At 42.4% G+C, this 27,881-nt stretch overlaps 1 protein-coding gene and 1 long non-coding RNA gene across 4 annotated transcripts in view; one reads left to right on the top strand and one right to left on the bottom strand.

Moving 5' to 3' along the window:
* Nucleotides 1-11,693: 11,693 nt before the first annotated feature.
* Nucleotides 11,694-27,881, bottom strand: part of LOC119406450 (CD109 antigen) — a 132,126-nt gene continuing 115,938 nt past the window's right edge. For all 3 annotated transcript variants that reach the window (XM_037673214.2, XM_037673200.2, XM_037673206.2), the window contains 4 exons: nucleotides 26,619-26,731; nucleotides 25,552-25,717; nucleotides 22,107-22,209; nucleotides 11,694-16,608 (listed from right to left, as the gene is read on the bottom strand). In XM_037673214.2, coding sequence (XP_037529142.1) covers nucleotides 16,394-16,608; nucleotides 22,107-22,209; nucleotides 25,552-25,717; nucleotides 26,619-26,731 — 597 coding nt within the window. In that variant the 3' untranslated portion in view covers nucleotides 11,694-16,393. The remainder of the gene's footprint in view (nucleotides 16,609-22,106; nucleotides 22,210-25,551; nucleotides 25,718-26,618; nucleotides 26,732-27,881) is intronic.
* On the top strand, nucleotides 20,534-21,736 carry LOC125759797 (uncharacterized). The gene is made up of 2 exons (XR_007417490.1): nucleotides 20,534-20,620; nucleotides 21,365-21,736. It is a non-coding gene; the product is annotated as an uncharacterized LOC125759797 (long non-coding RNA).

Genomic DNA, 27,881 nt, shown 5'->3' with positions numbered 1-27,881 from the left:
GAGAGAGAGAGAAGGACAGACATAACTGGTTTGTCTCTCTTTCTCGCCTCTATCTGCGAAACGTTTCGAAATTTCAGGGTGATTATATTCAAAGTCTTAGAGTGCTTGTTGTCGTCGTTGTTTCTATTACTGTTGTTGCCACTTAGCGACAAAAGACGGACAATTCGCCATTTGAATGATCAAGCTAAAAACTGTCTTTCTTGAATACGCTTGGCAGTCAGGGCTCCGCGTACTCACAAGTACAGGAAACTTCAGCAAATTGTGATGCTGGCGATGCCATTACCGAGGTTCGTCGGCCAATGGCAAATAGCGCTTACGAAAGAGACACTTCGGGAATTGAGACCCGGGAAAATTGTTAATGGCTAAAACAACGTTGCTTTCAAAAGTTACAACTAGAATATTGTCACGTAACAATATAATTAAACTTGTAACAAGAGAAGCGTTACACGCTATAACATGTAACAAGAGAAAATGTTACACGCTATAGTAGACTATTTTGCTTACCATGGTTTTGAAAAACTCCAGGAGGAGGAAAAAACTCCGTAAAAATTTCATTTTGACCACCGCGTACTCGTGAGCTCGCTAATGAATGATGCGCCGGTATCATTGCGAGCCCTCGTTGGATGGAAAATATGGCCCATGGTGCCGCATCCAAACAGTTCATTTTGCGAGTACTAGGGACGATCTGTATACTACGAGCATCAGTGAACCTTTACTCGCTTAGTAACTGATGGTTCCGTCCCACTGGGAGTGATGAGAAATCGCCGACTAATGAATGTCGCTGGAGCGAACCTTTCGACGAGGGGACGACTTTTCGTCAAGGGCAGCAGCTGATGAAGACGAGCCCACTTGGCGAAACGTTGGCTCCAGCGACGTCCCTTCTTCGAAGTTTGCTTATCCGTTCGAGCCTCCATTTTCTCCTGAACTTTTGTCTCAACAACGATTTCGGGTTTTTACGCGCCAAAACCATGGTTTAATTATGAGGCACGCCGTAGCGGGAAACTCGGGATTAATTTTGACCACCTGGTTTTCTATAACGTGCACCTATATATCTAAGTGCACGGGTGTTATTGCATTTTGCCCCCATCGAAATGCGGCCACTGTGCCACTTACCTGCTAAGCTTCCACAGGGAAGTACAGTTACAAATATATTTAGCTTGGGAACGTTTTTAATCTTCAAACACGCGTCAAGAAACTGCATTCACGGAAAATTTCTTACGGTTTACCAATTCGTAGGAGTACACGTGCCTGTCGATTGTTACTTCGTATCGATGGCTCCGTGGCCAATGGCAAACAGCTGTCACGAATAAAAAGCTTTATGAATTGAGCCCCTATTCTGGACTGCCTCGTAAAACAGCTTGTCCGGTACATAAACAATATTGTTTCTGTACACTGTACACGAACGACGGCAAAACATTTTTAATCGTTCAATGTTATGCCTCTTCAGTCGGTTTTTCTTTGAGGTTCGGCTTACATTTATGCGATTCAAGCTACCTAAAGAGGGCGCGTAATGATTGTGTCGCAGTAGCATTCGGGGTATGTATTGAGCATTACCGTTGTTAGCCCTTGTTACTTGACGACTTAACGATTGTTAAGTTTGTCCTTTCGCGATGAGTGCGCTAACTGATTTTTAAAGCAACGCTAAAGAGAAAAATTATTTTTCTCGTATTACCGTCTCACGATACCAAAAGCATCACACCTGCCGCGTGAAAATGCCCCGTAATCGAGAAAGCGCGACAGAAAAAAACATAAGTGGCGACGCTACTTTGAACTTCCCGCACCAATAACCATGACGTCATAGCTTTCGACGGCATCTACTAAGACCTATACCAAAGCTCAATTGGTAAAAAGTGAAGTGCATCCTCCTCTAACGGGACTAGAGATTGAACCCTTAGAGGAGGATGCACTTTATAAATATTCAGAAAATTTCGTTGACCCAATGTGCGCAAAATACGAAAAGGGACTTCGAGATTCGTGACATCACGCTGTCATTCACGTGCATAGACTTCGGCGCGAAATTTAAAAATGAAACTTTCACCTTTATTTTTTCTTCTATTAATAAACATACGATGGTGAAACTAACAATAGTAGATTTTTCAAAGAATAATTTACCAGTGTAAGCTGATTCGTAGTTTCACATTGGCGTCCCTTTACATGCAATATGCAACTGCTTTCCAGCGAACAAATGGAACATGTGGATTTACGTTTCTCCTCTTAAAACTGGACAATGTAAATTTTTTGACGTCTCGTATGTTTTTTTTTTTAATTCAGCATACGTTTGGGGAGAAAAAGCAGTATACAACCGACCAAAGTATAGTTTGTCTTCTGGCTAGTTTTACACTATCATGACCGTTTTGTTTGTCGGTTTTATTTCAAGGAGCCATGGCTGCCGGTTCAAACCTTACACCAGTACGTCGTTCGCTGGTTTACCGGTTCTTTCTAAAGTGAGTGGAATTGCAAACGGTCTCTCGGGAGTTCATACACTATAGAAAACTCAAATGTAGCAGCAAAACTTCTTTGCAGACTAGTTGGTTCATACTTGTAAACTCGACTTGCTGCGCAACCAGCAGGAATGAAGGAGGGAGACAGGAAAGAGCGCAGTTCTGCGCTCTTTCCTGTCTCCCTCCTTCATTCCTGCTGGTTGCGCAGCAAGTCGAGTTTTCAAATGTAGCAGTCCTCTAAATTTTTCACTCTCTTGTTGCCAGACAGGATAGTCCTCCTTACGATTTTTCTTTTTCCGTCTGTGCTTTCTCCTATAAATCCAAGCGCGTGCCACCTCACCTTCTTCCTCATACGTCATATCGGTGACCACTCACACCGGGCAGGACCATGCAGTTTGGCTCATATGTACGTATGAGCGAAAAGGATTTACATCACTCGTTCGATAACTGTTGATCGAACAGGCTCCTTGAATAGCTTTTCTTTTCTTGAAAATACAAATTTCGTAATCGCGATGGAACTGTTCACCGCTGTTTCTAAACTGTTCAGAACTGTTTCTAAACTTTAGCAGTGGCAACAGTGATGTTGAATTTATTAGTGAAATCTCTATTTTAGTGAAAAATATTTCCTGTAGCGTTATTTCGCCACTTTTCTGGTGTCATTGTTCTCGCTTTTACCGTAACCCGGCCTTGCAGTATATTAAAAATAGCAATATCTGTATGTATTTTTCCGCAGTCTTTGTTTAGGACTTTTATTCTGGTCTTCTTATAAGTCTCCCTCTGAAAACGTATGCCTCATACTTTTAGTAAAATAATTTACATTAACTTGCGCGCCTGCGACCAAGTGCTGTTGAGTTTGGAGACACCAAGTTTTAATGTACACTGCAAGGACCCTAATAAATTATTCTTGTTTTCCAGAATATGGTATTACACCACGTATCGAATCAATCCACAAGTAATACCATCCAAATGTAGTATTAATGTTCATAATATGTTTGCGTTCGCACTACCATTCTGGATTTCTGTACGTCCCCCTCACACAACGCCTTTGGGGGTCTGTAAGGTTGTTTTAAATAAATAAATAAATAAATAAATAAATAAATAAATAAATAAATAAATAAATAAATAAATAAATAAATATGGCTGCAATATGTCAAAAATGTGGCGAATGTGTTTCCTTACCTTGAACTGGGTGATCTCCAAGACCGTAGATTAGCAACAGCAGCGACGGCAGCAAAGTACCGCCTGACGGCAACCTCATTACAAGAAAGTCTCCTGGTCCACCTAGGTGGGCCTCAGTAAGCGACTCTACTGTGCAGCTGACTCTAGAGTTGTAGCTTCAATCAGCTGGTGCACGCGGGTAATATTTGCGCTAGTACAGCAAATAACCACGGGTGCCCCTGTTTTCACGCTGGCAGTATCCGAAGGACAATGTCAGCGATAGAGAGCTGAAACAATGAGATGCTGCGATACTTTCCCACAAGGTTGACATCTCGTCCTCCAATATCGATAAGGATTTTCACAACGACTGTATTCAATCATAGCGCCTGGGTACGAAGGACAAAGCAGTAATATTGTGCGAACGACCTGCGACAATCGGCATTTTCTGCAGAAAGTAATACCAGATTCTTCGCGTATCTAGAGGTGCGGTTTCCGTCGCGCAGCTATCATGCGGAGATGTATATTAAATAGATAACAGAACAACGATTGGTGCTTTGGCGATTTCTCTTTGTTCGATAACGTTCGTCGCTTGCAGGTCGTTCATCTCTCATTACTCTGCGCACGTAGCCGCAAAGCTGTCTCTGCAGCTGTCAATGTCATCATCCGCAGGTATTACGCAGGGCATTTGAACTGATGGCCTCTGACTAAACATAAGAAATGAAGACGTAAATACGTAGTTCACAGCCTTGCTTTTACGTACGGGTGTCTACAGTCGGCTTGTTCGCTGGTGCCACCCAATGGCTGAAAAAAAAAAATGTAGCGTCTTTTAAACCAATCTTATCTCATTCATTCATTAATTATCCTTCAAACTATACACACCCAGTACGTAATAAACTGTTGGTCCAATAGCCGAAGCTGGAGTAGGGCCGTGCCCGTATTCAGACAGCATTTAAGCTCATGTAAGTTATATAACCCAATAAATTGGTACGAGTGTCGAATGTGAACAATGAAGGCAGCAATTTTACTTATAAAAGTAAACGTACCTCAAACGTTTATATGAAGCAAAGAACAGCAATGACCAAAAACGTTAAACATACACAAAATGATAAACGAAATATCATAATGTCGCCTTGTCCATTGGTAGTCATAGCTCATTCTGTCTTTGAGAAATTAAGATCTTTATGGCAAACCTAAAGTTGCCTTTTTAGTTGCAGTGGCACCAAATTCGGTACTTAATTGCTGTGTTTTTTTTTGTTTTTTTTTTTTACTGCTGGAGTGGGACTAAGATTTCGGTATATATACCGCTGATACACAGGCACACGAAACGCCTTTGGACACGGGCACGTTTGCTGGAGAGACATTTACGCAGGTGATACGCGACTAAGGAATATCTACTCATTGGTAAGGATCACCTGTGGAAATGGAGGAAATCGAACACATTAGCCTTGTGCGCAGCTCTTCAAAAATATTTACGTGACAAAACAGAACGGTGCTACACGCTAGCAAAAGAAAAAAAAACTATTTCCCATACTTTGAAATGGCGTATTTCGCCTTGCATAGAACATTGACTCTGCGATGCTCTTGTATCGTCATATCTGCTGCCATAATTATGATCGTAACCGCATGGCTTCGTTGACATGCGGCTTACACGGGGCAACAGGGTTCGCTCGGTTCTAATTCTATGGTTAGTCCAGGTTACGCAAGCCCAGTATATTCAACTCGATGCTTATTTTCCGTTCATACCAGCCCATAGTCAAGCGACTTCCACATTCACTGATCAACGGGAACGCGATAGTGCACGTTTTCACAACGACTGTTCCAATATCGGAAAGATGAATGAGCTGGTCAAAATGCTGTCCACGCTGAACAACTGAAATGCGATTGCAGCGGACCGGCTAATCACCTTACAATACTAAAATCTGTCAGTCACATTATATTTCTACCTCACATTCAGCAAGCGTACAAACAAATGCTCATCGGCCCATATGATGATAGCTCGCGCGTGCATGACATCGATCAGTGCGCATATCGAAAGCCCGTCACCGATTGTTGCCTTACTCCAACTCAAATTCACGGGAAAACGAGAACAAAGGAAGCTGAGCGGCGGTTTTACGCGCACCGATCGGAGTTACGCGTGCCAAAACCCAATGCCGATCACGTTGGCGAAATCGGTTCGCGTCGGTTTCTCTTTTTTTTTTTCGCTCACTTCAAGATATTCGATTAAAGGCAGTACCGTCTTCCCAGCGTTGTCGCGGCTCCCTCGTTATCTGCATAGCGGCGCGCCGCAGGATGAAGGCAATACAGAACGAAGGCGAAAAATTCCACAGCATATCCACGGGGTGAATGATGATGAGTGGGGCGAAGCTCTCGTACGGCAGGATCTTGGCGGCGGCGTCGCGCAGCTTCACGCCCAGTACATCATCAACGACGTGAGATCGGGCCGGTTTATACTAAAGGGTCGATGAGAGTCATGGCGACTTGCAGCTCACTTTAATTTTACATGTACGCTGTGAATTTTTATTGTTTAATCACGCACAGGAGAAATCTCATCAGGCACTACCTTGGAGGTAAACAATGGCTGCTAATGGGGAATGAGAGACAGAAGAAGTCGGCTTTTAGCTAACACTTGCACTTCTACTAACGTTTCCTACTGGAACATGCCAATGGCTGCTAATGGGGAATGAGAGACAGAAGTAGTCGGCTTTTAGTTAACGCGCACGCTGCGAATTTTTTATTGTTCAACAACGCACAGGAGAAATCTCCCACCGGCACCACCTTGGAGGTCAAGATCTGGTACTAGCGTTAAGACTGGTACGCACTACATACAGGGGACGAACGGGTGCCGCTATAAGGAGCTTCGCCCCTAAAACCAGCAGCTATCAGTTGAATTGTTGCGATATGCGACTGCTTTCGTTTTTCGCGCCTAAAACAAGATGGCGGACAGCGCTTGCGGTATTGTCGGCGGATGGCGCTCTACATTTTGAACATCCCCCTGCTGTAACTAACTTCAGCCATAAGTGGTTGTTGAAGCTATTTGCAGCTAAAGTTAACGACTGGGAGCTGTAACAACGAAATTTCGAACAGTGACACCAATATTTTGAGTGATTCCGACGTATCTTTTCTACACTGACTACCACAGTTCAGCACACTGCTTTATCTCAAATAAACGTTCTGGAATCTGGAATTAACCCTTTCTTGCTTTGGTTAGAGAGAAACGACCACTTGACGTTTGAAGTTTTTCGGGCGTTGATAACATTTGTTCCCTTAGTGAAAGTGAGTTAAGAAAGATGCAAAACGGGACGTTGATATAGCTATATAGTCAATTGCAGTTCAATCAAAAGTGACTTGCTTTATGGTTAGGCTGTTGACATTGCAACGGCAGTTTGAAAAGCATTATATCCAGTAAACATTCAATTGAAGTGTTTAGCTTAACCTTTGTAACGTAGTGCTGTTGCACTGGTTTTGTCCAATAAACACGACAGAGATTCGTATACATATAGTTGATTGGCATGTAATCACGAATTTCAACAAGTTATCTGCTTCAAAACCCTGATAACTAGGGTGAAATTTTCTGCATACGAATGTTGCTAACGGATAATTAAGAATATGTTAGAAACTCAACGCGGAACACATGCAATCATGCTCCATCTGGTTAACCATGCTCCCACGATGTAAAAATTTACTCCAGGCCATTAGCAAGTATTCCTATGGCTGGACAAGAATTCCCTTCCGCGTTTTAGTGTATGTTGTTGATAACGTATAATGTTTCTTAACGTATAATGTTTCTTTTTTTTTTTTTACCAACTCCACTCTTAACATTTATATTTAGTATTGAGGTACAATACGAATAAAATTAAAATAATGGGCAGCTCGCCCTATAGCGATTGCTAAAAATCGGGCTATGCGTTGTTTCGCTTTATAAAGCTCCAACGTAAATAAATAAATAAATAAATAAATAAATAAATAAATAAATAAATAAATAGGAAAGAGGACAGGTGCGGTGCTCGCTTGCCGAGCATTGCCAACCGTTTAAATGTTAGAATCAGCCATAAGCAAAGCAATATAGCACGCTTCCATAATAGGGGCGGTTCGGCAGGCCAAACAACTTGTACATGAAGTTCACAAAAGAAGTAAATGACTCATTTGAAATTGTAGCAAACCAACAGCTAGAGGAAGATGCCAGCTTTTCCACGGTGAGAGTGAAAGCAAGAAAAGGCGGGCAAGAGTTTTTCAATGTAAGTGAGGTAAGGGCGCTGCTTGCATCATGAGCGTAAGGGAAAAACCATAAATGAGAGCACTTGCCCTCCTCCATACGTGGTTTCAGTTTCTTTTTAATGCGAATAGCATTTCTTTGGCTATCACTACGAACTCGCGATAGGTAAACGATTCTGTTTTATATATTGAAGTTACTGGAACACCAATGTATTTCGACGCGAATTTATCTCAGAATAGTGAACGTTGTTGAAAATAGCGCAGTTAGATGTCATTTGAACATGCCTACATATATGCCTCATTGACATTTTGACAACTACGTGAGTACTTGTCGAGTTATCAATACAATTGTTACTAATCAATTAAACCTCATTAACGAAAAAATTAGTGGTGGCTACTCCAGTCTACTGGGAACAATATGTACTAGGTTTGCTTCGCCTAACGCCGTTCCTTTTTTTTTTTTTAAATCATGCTGCGCGGTAGATGGGACACCCTGTATATGCTGCCGCTCACTTCGAAAGCTTTACCATCATTAGCTTGGTTGAATGTCCACTGCTAAAGTATACTTGTATACACACGTACTTGAGGGCCGAGCTCCAGTACGTGTGTAAGAACTCGGAATATCAGCAACAACTTTGGGCTGTCCAGAGAGCCTGCGATGCGGCGGTTAGGCTAGGTCTAACTGTCCCCACGTGGGAGCGGCCCGCGGTGTCACCCTAAGAGGTGGCACTTCTCCGGATCTTTAAATAAAGTTCTTCGTACCGTATACACACGTACTGTACCCCTGCAGGGCGAAAGCCTCTCTACACCATCTGCGATTGCCCCAGTCTTGCGTGCACAGATTCTCTTTTATGACTGCAAACTTTCCTATTTTATTTCATCACACCAACTAACTTCTCTGCAGTACTCTTGAATGTTATCTAGGACGCCTGCTGCTCCTTGTTTGCTCTGTGGTGGGCGTAACGCCAGGGGAGTGGAAGTCAGCCGTGTGGATCATTTTTCATTCCATAGCTGCGTAGTCCTTAAATTCTTGAGCTTTTTTTATTTTTTGTAAGCGTCCAAGTTGCTGTCCCATATATTAACAATGCCATAATGCAACGTATACACAGTGCAGGATAGCAGCAAGCTGCCGGCCACGATTTGGCAATGCCTGCGCCGTATGCGCTCAAGACCATTTTTATTTGTCGGTTAATTTCCCTTCGCTTTAGCAGTATCGCGCGTTACTGACCTAAGTACTCTCCTGCACTGACTATAGAGACCCCCCAATATTAAATTCATCGACAGCATTACTAACGATGGAAGATACCCTTTTTTGGAAGAAATCCCCCTTTTTTTTTAGTAAAATTTGAGTTTTGGATACTCTTTCTTAGGAATAAAAAAGATGCCGTTTTTTGGAATAAATCAGATTTGGCAAAAACAACGCTCCCGCAATCAGCTTTAAATATCTCCAGTGAGCAAGCGACACCTAAAACTAAGTGCACCGGTGCTCTTTGCATTTCGCCCCCATCGAAATGCGGCCGCCGTGGTTCAAGTAGTGACTTTACGGATAGTCCGTTACTTTTGGTAACTCGGTAATGCAGTTATCTTTCCTAATTGTACAGGTACCATACTTCCACCAACATCTTAAATAACTTCAAATATAGGCGGAGAGTACGGGGGGGGGGGGGGGGGCTCCAAAGAGGTACACTTCCACATGCGTGCCCATAAGAGAAAAGATAGTACGCAGTTTTTATTTATTAGCAAAGGGTTTTACTACAAGTTCGGTGACCTAAAAGCAACTCAAATACTCGTCCAGAAAACAACTTTCGACGGAAAAATTCGTAACCCACCTTCGCACTAGGTCTAGTGGTAGCAAATGGAATTTTCTACCATCTGGTAATTATTTTTGGCCATCTTAAATTGTACATACACAGTCATAATTGAAGCTTCCTGTGCCAGCATTAGCGCATTCTCTCCTGAAAAAAATTCGGCAGATTCCACGCATTCTCAGAATCAATTTTATGCGATGCAACAAGTAGCAGCCTATACGACCTTTTTCGCTTTGAGCCAGGCATTACGAAGTGGATCGATGTTTTTGTGTAAATCGAAAAATAAATCTAGTCTCCCACTAGCTATCTTAATAATGATACAGCGGTGTCGGCGCCTAAGAGACTAAAGCTGTATTAAATTCTTTAAGTTGGAAGTCAGGCTCTCTCCCTTCCTATATATATATATATATATATATATATATATATATGTGTGTGTGTGTGTGTGTGTGTGTGTGTGTGTGTGTGTGTGTGTGTGTGTGTGTGTGTGTGTGTGTGCATGTGTGTGTGTGCGGAGAGAGAGAGATATGTGGAAGAGCCAGTGCGGATCCCGCCCCCTCCGGGAAAATGAGAACTCTCAGCCTATGACTTCAAAGTCATGTTGCTACGAAAATTTTTTGTTCTAGTGCCTTTCCTTCACGGCAAGAAAAAAAAAAGTACTTAATCTAAAGTGTCGTGGTAAGACATTCTTGCGGGTGTTAAAAGCCGTGGCTCTGCGACTTGCGCCTTGCCTACTGGTGGAGACATTTTAAGCACCGCTTTCGCAGACCGTCACTCATCAAAATGCTGTCGCGATTCAACACAGAAATTAAACTTGAAATACCAGTTTGTAATTATTAAAAGTTCATCTAACACTTGATGTGCTGCAAATGAACTTATTCAAAATAAAGCTGGTTAAATTTGCGATTGCATTTCTGGTTGATCCTGAGTGAGCGAAACCGATAAAAACGTGAAGCTCCCAGATACACGCAGGTGAATGCGAAACAAAAATCGCCATCTCATCAGATTTCGCGCACTGCCATGAAGCCACACTCCAAGATTCTACATGAGCCACCCCCGACTTTAAAGAAAGAACATGGAGAAAATATTTCTCTCGTATTACCTTTCACAATATCAAAGAACAACATTTGCCGCGAAAAGACGCCTGGTAAGCGAGAGAACGCGCAAAGAAAATGCAGGTAGCCACGCTAGCTTGTAGTTCCCGCACCAACTCGCTGTGGCCTCACAGAATTTCACGGCGTCTACCGTGGAATATAAAAGTTCTTAACAAACATGAAGTACACTGTCCTCTGAAGGGCCCAGGGGCTTAGCATGCAAAGCTTCAGGAAATTGTTCAATGTGGCCTTTCGAAGTAAAAAAAAAGTCCGTGACGTCATTAGGGCGAAATTTAAACATGAATCTTTGACTATTTTCTATTAATAAACCTATAATGATGAAATTAACGTGAGACAACAGTCGCACTAGCAGTATGCTTCGTCAATATACGTATACCTCATAGGAGGCGCTGGTTTCGTTGAAGCTCGAGCTGCCTGAGGACGCTAACTAACAGTAAGTAGTTGCAATTAAGGTATATTCAGGGGAAGGGATATATCTGCTCCAAGAGAAATCCGGAAAACACTCAACACATTGTTCGAATGCCAGGATATATCCCCAATAAGACCCGTTAAAGGCACGCATCCTTCAGGTTTCAATGTGGATGGAAGTATTAACTGGTCAGCGGGTGATATAAGCAAAATCAGACGCGTTTAGAATATTGGTTGACAAAAAAGCAGGAAAGATATTGATAGAACCACAGTCAGTACAGACATAGATAACAGTACATCATTGAAATGGAGGCTTGTATCATGAAAGAAACCAAAAAGATAGGAATCTGTAGTGCAATAGATTAAACAAAACATTATTAGGCTAGGCGACTACTGGTCGCCACCCCATTTCAAAGGGGATGCCATCTACAATCAGTATTAGCGGCCAAAGTTGCGAAATCGCGCCAGTCAAGTCGCCAACTTTATGGTTGTGCAGTATGCGAAATTTCGATCATTATTCTCCCAGAAAACAGCAGTCACAAAAGGCAATCTCCTGAGTGGTCAAGCATTGCAACATTTACTGCAATATGTGCATACATTGGTATGTGCACTTTACAACAAGATTTGCATGAGTCATAGGCGCGTTGACAGGAAAATAAATATGGTTGAGAGAACAACGTATGTAAAGGCAATAAAATTGAAGTCATGTAGTCTGTTCTAACCAAGATTCTTGGTTAATGCTTAAAAGGAGCTTCAGTAAAAACAACAATAAGAACAAAGATGAAGAAAAGATCACATTCTGTGTGGCACAAGTAGCTGCAAACTTTTTCCACATGCACATCATCTGCATTGCAGAAAGATCACTAAACAAGTCAGCAACATAGTTCAGCATCACAGTATTATAGCAAATGCTACAACATAGCAATTTATGTGCACAACAGACTCTGAACAGCCACATAAAAATATGTTATGTACAGACTACCAGTAGAAGTCAATTGCAAAAAAGACACCGTATATCCAGTTAAGAACTGCACAGCAGAAAAAAAAGTAAAAAATCTATGTACACTTGTCAAACAACTGCATGCAACATTTCAAATATGTACCAGCATATATAGAATAAACCATTGCATCCAGTTGTAGACAGAAAACTGCTGCACAACACACATACATATTACCACAAATAAAACTCCAGGTTTCAGGACATCAAAAATGAACCAACATTTACTTTCTAACTGTAGTCAGCACGTTTCTACAAATCGAATAAAAAAAAGCTAAAGCTAGTTCAAGCAACATACCACAGACAAAAAAAATGTAAGCTACAAATATCTAATCATTTACAAACGAAGAAGGTTGAAAGAAACTCCCGCTAACTTAGTAAAATTTCAATATAGAAAGTCACTAAAGTGATACATGGAGACACATTTGTAATAAGTTTAGCACACAAGTGACAATGCTTTGCAGCATGCAAATGTTGCTGCACTCAGCATTCTAGCAGCCAGAACATTTCCCTGTCATGCTCTTTCTCAACAACCTTCATAGCATTTTTCTAAAAGCTTTTAAAAGCTTAAGAGTTAATACCCTTAGGTAACCAATAAGTCACTTGAAGGTGACCGCAAATAAGAGCATTGAAACACTCCCTATACCATTCAACTCTTAGTGCAAACCGGAGAAAAATCTGTTAATTTCTTAAAAGTGCAACCATTGGTGAATGTGCTTCCTGATACACTACATAAGCACCTGTGCTGCGCTTATGTTGCAACATCTAAGCTAACGAAATCTTAAATATAGGATTGCTCTGCCTAGCACCTCAGAGTCGTGAGTGCACTGCAATGGTGGTGCAGGGAATTGGAATGATCATACAAAAGCTGATGGCTTAAAACTAGGTACCACATTAACCACAGCAACTACATTAATCCCCAGGATTGTGTTACCTACCTGCAACTTGCACTCGATTGTTGACACTTAACCCCAGCTATTCTGATCCCAGTTATAAAAGCAACCAATTTCATTGCATTATGAGTTTGCTGCGACACATTTACCACTGGTCAACCACATGGCATACAAAGTACAAACCTCATACGATACAAATGCAAATAAGTTTACTGGGATGTTCGGACTGACCTTAATTGAGCAACTCGGGAACATTTAGTATGCAGTGACATTTTTCTTCAGGTTTTCATTTATGGGGTTTGGCATCCCAAAGCATCAGGCTATGAGATATGCGATAGTACATAGTAAATAAATAACCTATTATCAGCATCAAAACAAAAGAAGCATAGCTACATTATGCCTTCGTAATTATGTTTCCACCATAAGGATACCGTAATTTGCAAGTAACTCGCCCAATAATTCTAAGTACCCTGCACCAACATATTTTTCACATACATAATACATCATATACAGAAGATAACTGGCATATTTAGCACTCAATGCCTGCACGTATACATGCATTGCCCAGAAAAACATAGTATCCTTAATACAGTCATTACTATTCCAACCGTTTTAAAATTTTAACATTCCAATATTTTATAATTGCAGAGCTTTGGACTGATTAACCAATGGCTGAAATCTACGGCCTGGCATTTCATGAGTATCTTATTTCATAAGTGAAAAACAATGGAGGAGGCCTCGAACACTGTATGTGCAAGCGAGCTACCTTGTGCAGGATAGTAGTAGATATACGTGCCTATTCAGCCAAATTACATTTGACTCGCATATTACTAGCAGCATCATCCAGCATTTGTTAACGTTCCTTTATTGTGGCCAAGAAGGATTGCTGTGCCCGATAAACAAATTTCTCGTACATATAATGCAACTATTCATAACGCACCTTCAGGTGTTTCAAAGGAAGCACATGAAAGCCAATATTCCCAATCCTACACATGAATGTTTAATAAGGATTTCTGAAAGAACATTAGAGTTATAGCTTTTATCTATAAAAAAAAAACAGTACCTGGATAAGGCCATAATATTTTAGAGCACAGACCTTAAAAGCCCGTTGGTGGTTTTCCAATTATCCTGGAGCGTAGTAATCAAATGAACGATTCACAAAGGAGAGAATGAAAGAGCAAATGTAGAGTGCAGTGGAAATAAATTCACAAAACAATAAATTTGACAGGAAAATCGTTGGCGGTAGTGGCTTTCGTACCTAGGTCTCCATGCTCAAAGGCCAAGCATCTTAGCCACAGGGCTAAATACTCAGCTTGCAGAAGGTGAATACAGACAAACCTCGATATAATGAAGTCACACTTGCAGCAGAAAACTTGACTAATATAGTGAATTTTGTTAAATTGAGCCGTTATTTGTTGAAGCAGTAAAAAAGTACAACAGCTTGCGCTATCATTCCTGGTGGTAGTATTTTGTTAGTAGCGAACTATACACAAAATTATTGCAAGAATGTTGTGCCCGATTGTGTAATTAGGAACGTCGGCACCTGCGATACGTGGTATGTGTGGCCCATACCATAGCAGCGGATCTCGGATGTAATTATGGTTTCTGGTACACTGCTGTGTGGGCGGCCTCGCGACCTGCGGCCACGGCGGATGCTGCAGTGGTGTTTCCTGCGCGCGCAATTTGAATGTGCAAAGCACGTACAATTGTTTTGCTGCTCGAACCCGACTTTAGATTTTTGCTAACACTTGCTAGCCACAAAGGTTCCAAGTATGCTCCAAAAAGCCAAAAGTTCCATTAAACAGAACGATAGTGGGAAAAAAATAGTTTTCAATGCAACAAAGACTGGAAAATAAAAATAATTCCTTACATCGATGATATCATTAAATTGAGGTTTGAATATATATCTGAACCATATGAATGCGTCATACTAGTGTACAATACAAATTAAAAGAACACTTTCTATGAAGGTTCTGTGATGTTGGAATAAGAGCCCTCTCAAGGACAACATGTGAAACTGACATGAAGCATTGTATACATAAGGAAAGCTCTGACTGTCAAAACGTAATGCCAAACACTTCACATACCCACTACATTTTGTGGTAACGGGATACTCCTTCCATTGAGGAGTTTTCAGCAATCAAAATTCCACCCATTGATATAGACTACATTACAAACTCAAGGAGGTTGCACAGTGGGCAACTGCAGCAAGATGCAGATGAAAGCTAGGAAGAAGGGAAAAGCACACTGTGCTGATGCTGCTCGACAGCTACATTCCAGGGAAGGCCGCAACACAGAATAAGCATGCGATACAGGACGTGATCAGGAACAAAGGCCACACTACTTGCCTCTCTTTCGTCGTCTCATGCTGGTCTTGCTTAACATTTACACAGAACAATGCTTGTGCTGTAACGCCCTAGTGGGCATGAACCACGCATTGCCATGCTCATGCTTTCTTCCTAAACAATGATCGATGCAACTGCTGGAACTGCTTCATCTGCCACTGCTTCTAAATGAACTGCAGAGCAGAGGCACAGCGCAGCCAATGCCACAATGCTCCTGTGCTCAAATTTCGCATTAGGAGGTATTAAAATTTAAGTGAAATTAAAATTTTTCAATGCTACGGCACCACATATTCTTATGACAACCTACCACTAACTGCTCGCAAACATGAAAAACGGCACGGGCAACAATATGTATGTGCAGAGAAGCATAGACTTATTGGCAGATTTTCCTAGAGGGCGCTAAAAGGAATTTCAGATCAAAGTGGAGGATAGTTTAGACAGGAGTGATGAGATGCACTTCTGATTCTGACCTGCTCCTTTACACAGGGATAAGAGGAATGGAGACCAAGAAAAATGAAAAAGGACTGCTAGTCTTTTCATGACACATTTATGCTAGCCATATGCCCTTGTAATGTGTGTACTATCTACAAAGAACTTATTTGTAGCTGGAGATCTTTATAGATGTACATAACTACAGAAACGAATTACAGCATCTCTACGCTCCATACTTAAGAACCTTTACAGAGGCATTTTAAAAAGCAGCAATTGCAATGTTCGCACAACACAAAAACATGCACACAAGAGCGACAAACACAGAATTCAGATAAAAACAGATCACTGTCAGGATCACAAAGAACACCAATATAATGATATGTTTCACACTGCACCAAATGCACTGATTGACGAAGTAGGTAGTAGTACACAATCAAACGACAGATGTCATAGTATGAATGCCAAAACGAGCTAAATAAGTCTGAGCAGGCCTTTGCGATGAGACAAAGTAACAAAACACTACAATATGAGATGCAGCACTATGTATACCAAGCATTTTGCCCAGTCGTAAGAAATTTTCCATGCCACTACCTCTGAAAGAATGCCACAGTGGTGACAAGCACTACTATCGAAAGGAGCGATGCGTGGATGCCACTGGCTCCATCTGGCTCAGACTCTCTTTCCAGCTGTGAATCCTGCTTCGTCCGCTTCACAGCATTGCAGTCATTTCCACACTCAACACCATCACAGATATCGCACAATGTTGCTTTGTGGGGACTGTAGAACATTCTAGCACTGCGAGCTGAAAAGAAAGTTGTAGAAAAAAAGATTGATCAGCAAAAGCTTCCGTAAATCGGTTTCAGTTGCGTTCACTGAAAAAAAGCGTTCTTACTCAATTTCCCAAAATATTTAGGACACCTAAAGGGGCCCTGCAACACTTTTCCAAGAATCATTGAATGATTTCGTTATCATATTTTATTGCCTCACAAATTGATTGCCGCAAAAATTTTTCGAATCTATGAAGTACGAGCAGAGTTACAGGGAATTGTTGCACGCTTTAAGTGTTTACCCTCTCCTTTCGTCTGGAGGAGAACACCTGAAGCTACGTAAAGGGGGGGGGGGGATGACAAAGGGGCAAGAAGCCACCTCAGCGTTCATCAGGACCTTGAGTACTTCCTTTTCTTTCTTTGAATGTGTCAGCTTACTTTCGGTGTGGTCACGAGTGCGCTAGTGTAATTCTGTAGTGTGTAATTTTAGCACACTATTGAGTACGACACCGTTATGTGGTGGCACATTGTGGCGGCCTCGGTAACCATGCAGAACAGTGCTAAATCAGCCAATGGCCATGTCCTCCTCTTGGCGACACAGTCAGCAAAACGATGCCGTAATTTGTAGAGAAAAGGGCAAGAAACTCTTGGCTGCCTTTGAAACATAATCGTAGATCTCCTGTCGTGTGCATTGCCATAATTTGGTTGTTGAGACTCCTGTGCACATGTGAGCCAATTGGCAGTGTTTCCTGACCACGTTCAATAAGTGTTGCAGTGCCCCTTTAAGAAGACAAGCACAAGGCAGTACTTCTGGACACAGGTGAATATGGAGAATTCGAAACTTTTACAACTCCAGAAATCTAGAACTGCAGCCACCTGGATGAGGTAGCTCACAATAAAAGCATGTTACTTTATCTTTATATGCACCAAGGTACAAGCAATTAGAATTAAAAGCAAGAATGTCTTCAAAAATATTGCTAATTCAGTTAGCAGGGTTACATTTCTTAGAAACAAAATTTAGCACTTGTGGTAATAAATATTGACATGCATAGTTGTTTGTATTTTTTTCCTCGCAGTTTTTTGCCATCTGCGAAATGTTACAAGGTTACAATTCAGCGCAAGACGTGAGTGGATGCATCGGAAGTTTTTCGAATGTTATCGATTCTGCTGTTTGATCAGATTACATGCATATGAACTGTTATGTACATTATAAAACTTGCATGAGCCACAGCAATTGCGCTGGAATGCAAGATGACGCATATATAATGAGTGATGAACCGACGTGCTTCAACTGAGGATCAGATTTATAATAATTGTTGGGGTTTAACATCCCAAAACCAACAATATAATTATGAGGGACGCCGTAGTGGAGGGCTCCGGATATTTCAACCACCTGGGGTTCTTTAACATGCACCTAAATCTAAGTACACGGGCCTCAAGCATTTTCACCCCCATCAAAAATGCGGCCGCCACGAAAGAGATTCGATCCCATGACCTTCGGGTCAGCAGTTGAGCACCATAACCACTAGACCGTGGCGGTGTTGAGGATCAGATTTCAACGACCAACAACTCTGCTCACATTATTATTGTATTGTGAGTGTTGCCTGCTTTTGTTAAGCACAGATTCACCCAATAAGGTGCTTGTTCATTTATTTGCACTTCATGTTACCATTTTCTTCGCTGTTGCAACGTGAAGTTATACTAAGCATAGTGCATACACATGGTTCCACTCAACGTAGCGAAAATACAGTAAAAGCTCGTTAATTCGACTCTCGTTAATTCGGAAAATCGGTTAATTCGGACACGTCATCTGGTCCCTGTAAGTATATGCATCACTCTATGAGACTGGGCGCTCGTTATTTCGGATAGATTTGACCGCAAATCGGATAATTCGGCGACTTTTGGGCTGCTAGCGAGGCTCGAAAACGAAAAAAGAACAATTAGGAACAAAAGTGAAGCTCAAACGCAGCATCGCCATGGACATCAATTATCGGCTTGGCTTGACTTGAGATTGGTTGAACGCCTTTTCTTCGCGCGTGATAGCGAGTGGGTTTGGCGTGGTGTTGCGGTGTCATTTTTGTTGCTTTGTTCCCGTTGGTGTGCTGCATCGTTGAACGCCGTTTTATCGAGGAACAATTCAGTACGACTCCTTTAGCTTGATCGTTGCTGGTGCTTTTATGCCGACTTCTCGTCTGAACGCACTCTCCGCCGATGGCAACGCTGGCGAAGCGGCCCACGTACGAGGCCAAGGACTTCACCACCAAAGTAGAAATTTTGCGTGCCCTGAAAAATGGGCTCTCCCGGCAAGAAGTAGCTCCTGTGCCATGACGTCGGCAAACAATACGACGTGAGTCTCCTGAGCGCAGTTAGCATTCTTCGCGCATGTGTGGCAGAGCACGCCTGCGCACGCCATTGCCAACTGTTTCAGGCACAGTGGCTTTGTTGTACCCGACTCCAGCGATGCCGCAGTGGCCGAAGTGTCGCCGAACGACGGTGCCGATGACTGGCAGGATTTCGGAAGTGTTATGCCTGATGCAGTGACACTCGGCGATTATATCCGGCATTGATGGCGTTGCCACTGCCGGCTCTCTGACTGATGAGCAAATCGTCAAGGAAGTGATGCATGGCGACGAATAGAATTTTGTTTTGGCACTGCAGACAGCATGCAAGCTGCTGAGCACCTTGAAGGGCTCAGAAAAATTGTGTCCGTGCGAATTTCTGCTCGAAAACAGAGACGCATCCGCGATTACCTTGTAAAGTAAAGGTATGTTGAAAAAACTCTTGCATTTTTTGTGTTTATTTCGACCATTCGATAATTCGGACATTCAGTTAATTCAGACATTTTTTCCGGTCCCTAGAAATCTGAATTAACGAGCTTTTACTGTATAGGCGAAAGAAAGGTGTACAGCTGGCTTTCAAGCGTTTTAGTTTCAGAGAATATAAATGTAGATTACCGTATTTACTTGCGTAATGATCGCACCCCTAAATTTTGTCGTCTAAATTCGATTTTTTTTTCCCCGCGTAATGATCGCACCCCAAACTTGCCGCATCGATATGTCGTGTGCCAAGTCTAGCCGATGATCATCATGTTTATCATCTGTCGAATGTTGCGCTAATAACTCTTCAAAACTCGCCAAGTGAACTGCACGCACCAAACATATTCGTAATTTTTGCCCGGCGTTGGCGGAAACGTGCCATTTAGGATTGCAGTAAAGGCAAATGCCGCAGTTTTCACTGAATGCCCGCCATGTGTTTTATGTCTGTGGCAGCTGAACGCGCCCATCTTTGTTTCTGTGATCTGAAAGCAGGCATCACAACGCTAATGCCGTAAATTTACTGATTTAAATGAAAGCATTCCTTATTTAGACGGAAGAAACTGTTTTGACGCGCGTGACGTACTCACAACCTCCATGACTGACGAAAAGAAGAAAAAAAAATGCGGTCACTTCGCTCTGCGGGCCGCCATGTTTGTTTTGATATCCCGGACTGTTACAGCGGCGGCCGCCTGTTGGTCGACCTGTTGTCATCCCGCAGCAACAAGCTGCTGACGCATTCCCATAATTCCTGAAAAAGCCATGTCGCCGCCATCCCAGCCGCCCGTCACGGCGTCGCCTGACACCACGTTTTTTTGGCTGTGCTTTGTGATCGTCTGTTGAAGCGCCGTTTCACCATGGGGCGGTATGCGAGCTTTACTGCCGCGTTCAAGCTGAAGGCGCTTGATTACGCGCTAGAGCACGGCAACCGCGCTGCCGGCAGACATTTCGGCGTCGACGAAATCCGGATCAGATATTGGAAAAAACAGCGCGAGAAGCTCATGGCAACGAACAGCACGCGCCGGGCTTTCCGCGGACCCAAAACGGGCAAGTTCCCCGACATCGAAAAGGCAGTCCTCGAATACGTGAGGGACATGCGCAAAGACGGTTGTGCCGTGTCGTTAGACATGGTACGGACGCAGGCGCGCACAGTTTCTCGGAGGCTCGGAGTAGCCACAAAGGACTTTCGCGCCAGTTCCGGCTGGACGACACGCTTCATGCGGCGGAATGGACCGTCGCTGAGGCGGCGGACGTCGTTGTGCCAGCGACTTCCATCCGCGTACGAAGACAAGGTGATCGATTTCCACAGGTTCGTCACGAGGATACGCCAGAAGAACGGTTTCCTGCTGTCACAGATAGGCAACGCCGACCAAACGCCGTTGACGTTTGACATGCCACGAAGCACTACTGTGAACGAGAAAGGTGCTCGAAGTGTCCTCATGAAAACGTGTGGTGCGGAGAAGCAGCGGTGCACCGTGATGCTCGCAGTGACGGCAGACGGGCGGAAGCTGCCGCCGTATGTTATTTTGAAGCGGAAAACAATTCCGAAGGGAAACTTTCCCCGTGGCATCCACATCCGCGCTCAAGCGAAAGGGTGGATGACGGCCGACCTCATGGTCGATTGGATCAAGACGGTTTGGGGACGAAGAGCAGGAGCGCTTCTGCTTCCTTCACTTCTTGTGCTGGACAGCTTCCGAGGCCATCTCGTTGACAGTGTCCGTACCGAGCTGAAGGAGCGGCGCACGGAAATCGCAGTGATCCCGGGGGTCTAACATCGCTGCTACAGCCTCTGGACGTGTCACTGAACAAACCGTTCAAGGACAACGTCCGGAAGCTGTACGCAGAGTGGATGGCGGCGGGCGACCATGATTTCACGCCAAGTGGCAAAATCAGGAGACCCTCCGTGGAAGTCCTCTGCTCATGGATTCTCGAAGCGTGGAGTACCATTTCCGACGAGGTGGTCGTCAAGAGCTTTAAGAAGACTGGCATTTCCAACGTGCTCAACGGGACAGAAGATGACCGTCTGTGGGACAGTGAAGACACTGCCGGTTCCGACAGGGAATCGTGCGGCGACGACACTGACGCCAGTGACGCTTCGGACTCGGAATGAACGTTAGGGGGTCAGAGAGTTACAAAATAAAAGGGCAGTGTGCCATGCATGTAGCTCCTGCGTAATGCGTGCATTTTATTACAAAGGTAAGCCTTACTCTACTTTTATTTTTGGTTATGTTCATGATAGCTATCGTAAGAATTCTGATTAGCGACTTCTTTGCGTTTTCGGTGCTCAGAATATTTTTTCACAGAAAGTTTACCCCGCGTAATGATCGCACCCCGAAGTTGGCGTCAATTTTTGTGAAAAAAAAAGTGCGATCATTATGCGAGTATATACGGTATTATACACAATTTACACCAAGCATCCACTACTACTACGGCCAAACAGCTCTATGAAAAGCTCATATGCAAGCTAAGCCGGCAGATATTTGATTTCTGTGGAGTAAAAATGCTTTGCAATCATTATGATCCTGTTCAGACAGATGGAAGTGTGTCTGAGTGCATGTGTTTGTGTGTGTGTGTGTATACATATATTAGTAAACGTCTTGTAACACACAGCATCACCCACCTAGTAAGTCACAGTAAGGTGCAGAGTAAAGTAGTGGGTCATTACATCTTAATTTAAGCACAATTCAGGAACATTCATTTTCAGTCAGAATTGCACTTACCCAAATTGTAGTAGTCATAGACTTTCACAGGAACAGGCTTTTGGTTGGCGACTTTGTGTTCTCTATGAGCTGGTACAGTGACACACAGCTCTTCCTTACCGATCTGCAATGGTAAGGCATATGGTAAGCCACACAGCTCCCTTTCTATAACGTTACACTTTCAACAATCCAGTTGGAGATGTTTTGCAGAATTTACAAAGGTACAAGTTCAGCAGCAAGTATTTTTTTCAATGCATACATCTCACAGTGTTAATTGAATAAGTTCTATTTTTTTAATGACTATTATTCAGGAACCTTAAGCATTATTTTCACCCTATCTTTATTTTTATCTCAAGATCTTAAATTCTGAGAGGGAGAGAGAGAGTGAAACAACTTTATTAAAGTAAGGTTGCTTGGTTGCTTGTTAGTGTGGGCACAGCACCCCACTTCCAGGAGGTTTTATATGCTACATTATTTTTAGCTAACATGGCATTTGCCCCACTACTTTTGACAATGTCTCAGTCCAGTTCAAAAACACAAACTAGCTACAGGCCACAAGTAAAAGCTTATCAAGAGAGACTATACAACGTGGCACCAGGTCAACCATAAAACACGTTCAATTTCAGCACTCTTGAAAACTCTAGATGGCACACTTTAAGAATTAATTGAAGGTGCTGCGTATTCCTAAATGGCAATGACAAGAGATGCCTGGAAGTTTGATAGTGTAGGCTCCTTGGAATGATAGAAAACTCATAGCTAAAATTAGCACAAAAAGCCATTTCCAAATGGCAGTTGAAAGACCTTTGAAATGCCCGAGTAACATGAATACTACACAAAATGCACAAATGCTTTTTTTTTTTGTTCTTTTTTCTTGTGCTTATAGCTAGTACCCATGCCATGCCTCAGCACTGCAGTATATTTATTTTTTTTCCCCTGCACACTCACCCACACAATGTATGATATATACCAAACAGTCTGGCCCTGCATATTAAGGCAAGAAACCTTAGATGTCTGCATGAATTTTTGAATATATTTTCCTAATTCAGTCTGGCAACACTGATATTTCCCACCGTCCACCATCAGTTGGGCCAGTTGCGCGATTTCTCTGGCACTCGTGTTGTAGAGTGCACGTCCGCAAGTCTCTTCCAGTTTTGGTGGTTATTTTCTAATCTAAAGACGTCTCTATGATTCAGGAGAGTCTCAAGGTTAAAAAAAAAAGAAGCTTACAGCACTTCACTAAATCAGGGGAAGTGTAACAAAGAATGTGGCGGCAGGTATTGAATTGAAAGCTTGATTCAGTCAGTTTCCATTGGAACATTGCTCCACAGCTGGAAAAAATTGTCATGGATGCAAAATTAACATTAGCACTAAGCATAAACAATGCCAGAGCGCGTGGCCTTCGAGCTGCATCATGCTGTATGCCTGCATTACGCACCGCTTGTTTTACTTTTAACCCTTTAACACGCCATGTACACAATTGTGTACACCACTTGTATTTGCTATTTGTATTGGCTAGGGGCTAAGAAAAAGCAAGGTACATTGAGCTTTGAATGAATTGAACCTCCTGCGTAGTAAATTTGTCTTCATTTAACTTCATTTTGCAGCGTACTGTTGCAAATGATCACTTTGCTGAGGGCACTACCATATTCGACGAGTCGTGCGACATGCCGCTTCCCGCGACCCACGTCAAACTTATCATTTTTCTTTGCTCAGCATGGACATAACCGAAAACAAATTTGCACTATATTTCTAGCCTGAGATTTCGTTCTATTTATGCAAAAAACAGAGAATGAATGGCTTCAGAATAAATAGATATTTAATTACAAAGCAATTAGGAATGATGACTGTAACACACACTTGTATTTCACTTGTATTTCACTTTTGATGTTACCTTTTGTGCCTGGTTCCTGTATCATCGACCTTTTATAGCATTTTTATTGTACTACTTCCTTGTTTGACATGCTTTGCTCTTGCATATCTGTTTTGTTTACCTCGTGTAAATTAGTTTATACCTTTTGTATATGCAATTTCTGTTGCGCCCCCCTTACCCAATGCCCACATGGCCATGTAAGGTACTTTCAAATAAATAAATAAATAAATAAATAAATAAATAAATAAATAAATAAATAAATTAAAGTATTACCACATTATTTTTGTTGCAATATCATATCGAGTGCCTTGAAATAACATTGCATCGATTTCACGCATTTACGGACAGTTCTTCATAGGTGGCGTCTGAAAGGGTTAAGCAATGTCGTGCACTTTCTCCACTGGGCGTCAATGTTTTCACGTTGCACCCTCTACCATTCGCATTTCTTTGTGGTGCTCCTGCACGTGTGACAGCGCCTGGCTGTGAAGGTGTCTTCCCTTTGTAACCACATGAATGATTGCACTTGTGAATGAGCATTGAAGAACAAGTCATCATGCTCTTGAGCTACTTTTGATGGTGCTTTATAGCTTATATAGTTTGGAGGATCTGTATGAAAATTAATATAATCTAAGCTGTCCTGAAAACACTCGACAAGCTTTCAAATCGAAGGCTCTTCTAGCTTTTCTGCAACAATAGGGAACTGTTGATGTGCTTTATAGAACAGCATTCTATAGTCAGTTTCATTTCCACATGTTTAAGTTTCACCTCTAACGCATGGTTGCACGCCTTTGCTGTAGTGAATTGTTTTGTCAAGTGCACAACCTTGTGTGAGCACGCACAGCTCATTGAGGGTGCCGATTGTTGTTACCAATGCACAAGCAGTGGAACTGTCAATGTTGCTTGTTTCAAGAGGGGCCAATGGCCTGCACTCAAGGGTCGCGTCACATGTAGCAGCAGCGGTGACGAGGCCCACTTTCACATTGCATGCTTCTAGACTGTCTTTTTCTGTGAATACATCGGAAAAGAATAGGCAAAAACGTTCGTTACGATGCTGCTGCTTTAAAAAAGCTCGGTTTTGCTCAGTGTTTAGCAAGTAAATTTCATTGGCAATGGTGAAGTAGACATTTCATGAAGTTCTTTACGGTGAGTAAAGTACCTCATCACATTAAGTCGCTACGATGATGTTTCTTTTGCGTGTACTATAAGGATATGAAAAGGACATCTACAGGTTATGTGCACGGCGATAAATCCATGTTGGAAGTGCAAGTGCTGAGCAGTATAGCTTTTGACTCATCCTCATCGCGAATTCCTGTCTGCTCGCAACATGGTACACAGCAAGGGGTGGGCAGGACGCTGCAGCCAAGCAACTACCAATAACCATGCAAGCTCTGCGAGGTTATGAAAATTCTGACTTCACTGAAGCGTGTAAACGTGCGAATGTAGATTTTGCTGCGCGCATATGCACAACTCACCCAACCAATAGCAGCGGAGAGAGGCTTCTTGTTGCTGTTGACAGGTGGCGCTGAATTAGGAAAATCTTATTAACATGCCTAATAAAGTGACTGCAAAAATTAGGGAAAGTTACCCCTTACTGACCCTGTCAAAGTAGATGACAACATTGGTGTCAGCATCTTGGCTCTCAACCCGTCGCACCTCCTTGGTTCTGTGGATGCTGCTCAGGGTGTCAAAGTCGAAGAGGTAGCCTGAAGGCAGGGCCACCTCCATGACAGCCATATTACTAGCATCCCCTTCTCCTTGGTAGCTGCATAAATAAGTTTAGAGCATGACTTTACATGGCACAAAACTTGTATTCAAAAGGTGCATAATTTCAAGGTAATACTATCATCCCAATCCTCCTAAATGTGTAGTGTCATGCTCCTTGTGTAGTCATGATCCTTTGTTATCGTAACTATGATACAAATGACAGCAGAAGTGGAAAGCAAAGACACACTCGCCTAACCTTAAATAGTCTAAGCTTGGCGCTAATGTTTGGCAGTGCTTTTCTCAATGCCACAGCAGAAAAAAACTTTTTTTAGGTATGGCGGAGGCCACAGACATCCCAACTGGCTTATTCAATGTGCACCATTTCATGACACAAAAACCATGAATGGGTGCTCGGAATCCAGGACTGTTTTCCTCCCATGTACTGATTAAGCACAATTGCTCGTAGGTATCCAGATTTCATGAGAACCAGCATTGAGAGCTTATAGGGCTCCACTCTCTGAAGGGAGGGTGTCTGTGACCAATAGAGTTCCCATTATCTAGGCCTGGGAAAACAAGATTATGTAAAGAAGGTTTGTAAGAAGGTTTGTTTGTTTGTGTGTGTGTGTGTGTGTGTGTGTAAAATGGAAAAAAGAAAGGAGGGTAAGTATACTTAAGGTGTTAGTGCGACTCGGAGCACACAAAGGTAATCAGTATTAGGTGGTGAAGCAATGGACATTAAATTTGTGTGGTTTGAGTCACACTAACACTTCAGGTATACTTACCCTCCTTTCTTCAACCCTGTGTAATGTACCATAAGGCTGAAAAATTATTACATATTAAAAATGAAGAATGCAGTTCATTAGTATGTTCATGTACCAGCAACAAGTTCAGTGTTCAGAGCAAAATGAAAGCATCATGATATTGTAAAGCTAGTCAGAGAAAGAAAAGTGTGCACTTACTGGGTACAAACACTGAGCTGAAGATAGTTTTCAGTGGATGTCTTGTCCAGCAAAGGGTTTAAAAAGAATGAGGGCGATTCTGAAGACACCGCTAGGTTGAATGACCAGGAGACCTACAAAATTGTGAATAAAGTATGCCCTTCCATTAAAATAAACAAGCAAAAAACAGTTAACCACAAAACACCTTACTACTTTGAAAGTTTGTTCATTCATTATAGAACAAAAAAGTGCACATGCACCTTGTTTAATGTGACATCACTGGCACTGCTGGTGCAGCACTTCTTGTGTGTGCTACATGCCGAGAACAGGCAAGATGCAGATAGACTGACTCCTGCAGCCAGCCTGTATATGTTGTTGGGTTATCTCACCAACCACCCAATTGAGTTAGTTTCCTTCAAACTTCCACACTATGTTCACAGGCTGCTGTGGCCTGTGAATAAGTAAGACCTACTGAGATGACTTTATAAATTACTTTGAAGGAAAGTAACATGCACCAACTAGCCCTTCACCAACCCTACTGCAACTTTATACATGGCTACTCTCTGCTCATTCAGGCATTGCAATGAGTGCTCAAGGACTTCTTGTACAGTAAGGTGAACACCATTCCTAGCCCCATCATCCTTGTGTACAGGACACAGCACACATCAACCTTAGCAAGAGTACAGAAATGGTAAAATGTTTTAGTGAATCAAGCTAAAACACTAGATTTCTTAATGCTCCATTCATATTTCACGAAGTAATTCATGATAATCAGTGGCCTTCTGTAATATATAAAAATATATATATATAATCTGCATGCTGTGCTACATACCGATGTAGATTTAAATAACATCTGACTTGTGAGAAAATACACCTGGGGCATCAAATCCAGCTTCTTCGCAGTCAGACACAGCCTTACAGTAGTATTTTATTATCCTCATAATGCTGCTCAGTGCTATTCAGGCATGTGCAGTCACTGACTATTCAAGAAACCTAATGAGGCTCACCCTGAGGGGAGGTGGCAAATCATGATTATGGTACCATACCAAATTAGCACGTTTTACTTGGCACCATTTAGATAAGCCTATTGTCCTTTGCCCAGTCTGGCCTCTTCGATTTTAATTATCTTGCTCTCTTTCTCAAAGAACATCCTGCAGATTTGTTTGATCAACCCACTTTCCCTCTGTAAATATAAACAAAACAAAACTGCCCCCATATTGCAAAAACAGTCTGCAAATTGCATGTCAGTAAATAGACTGCTTAGCTCACATTTCTTCTATCTTA

The sequence above is a fragment of the Rhipicephalus sanguineus genome, chromosome 1 (genome assembly GCF_013339695.2).
Source record: "Rhipicephalus sanguineus isolate Rsan-2018 chromosome 1, BIME_Rsan_1.4, whole genome shotgun sequence".
Classification (NCBI taxonomy): domain Eukaryota; kingdom Metazoa; phylum Arthropoda; class Arachnida; order Ixodida; family Ixodidae; genus Rhipicephalus; species Rhipicephalus sanguineus.
Note: the sequence above shows the minus strand (reverse complement) of the source record. Positions and strands in the feature narration are given on the sequence as shown.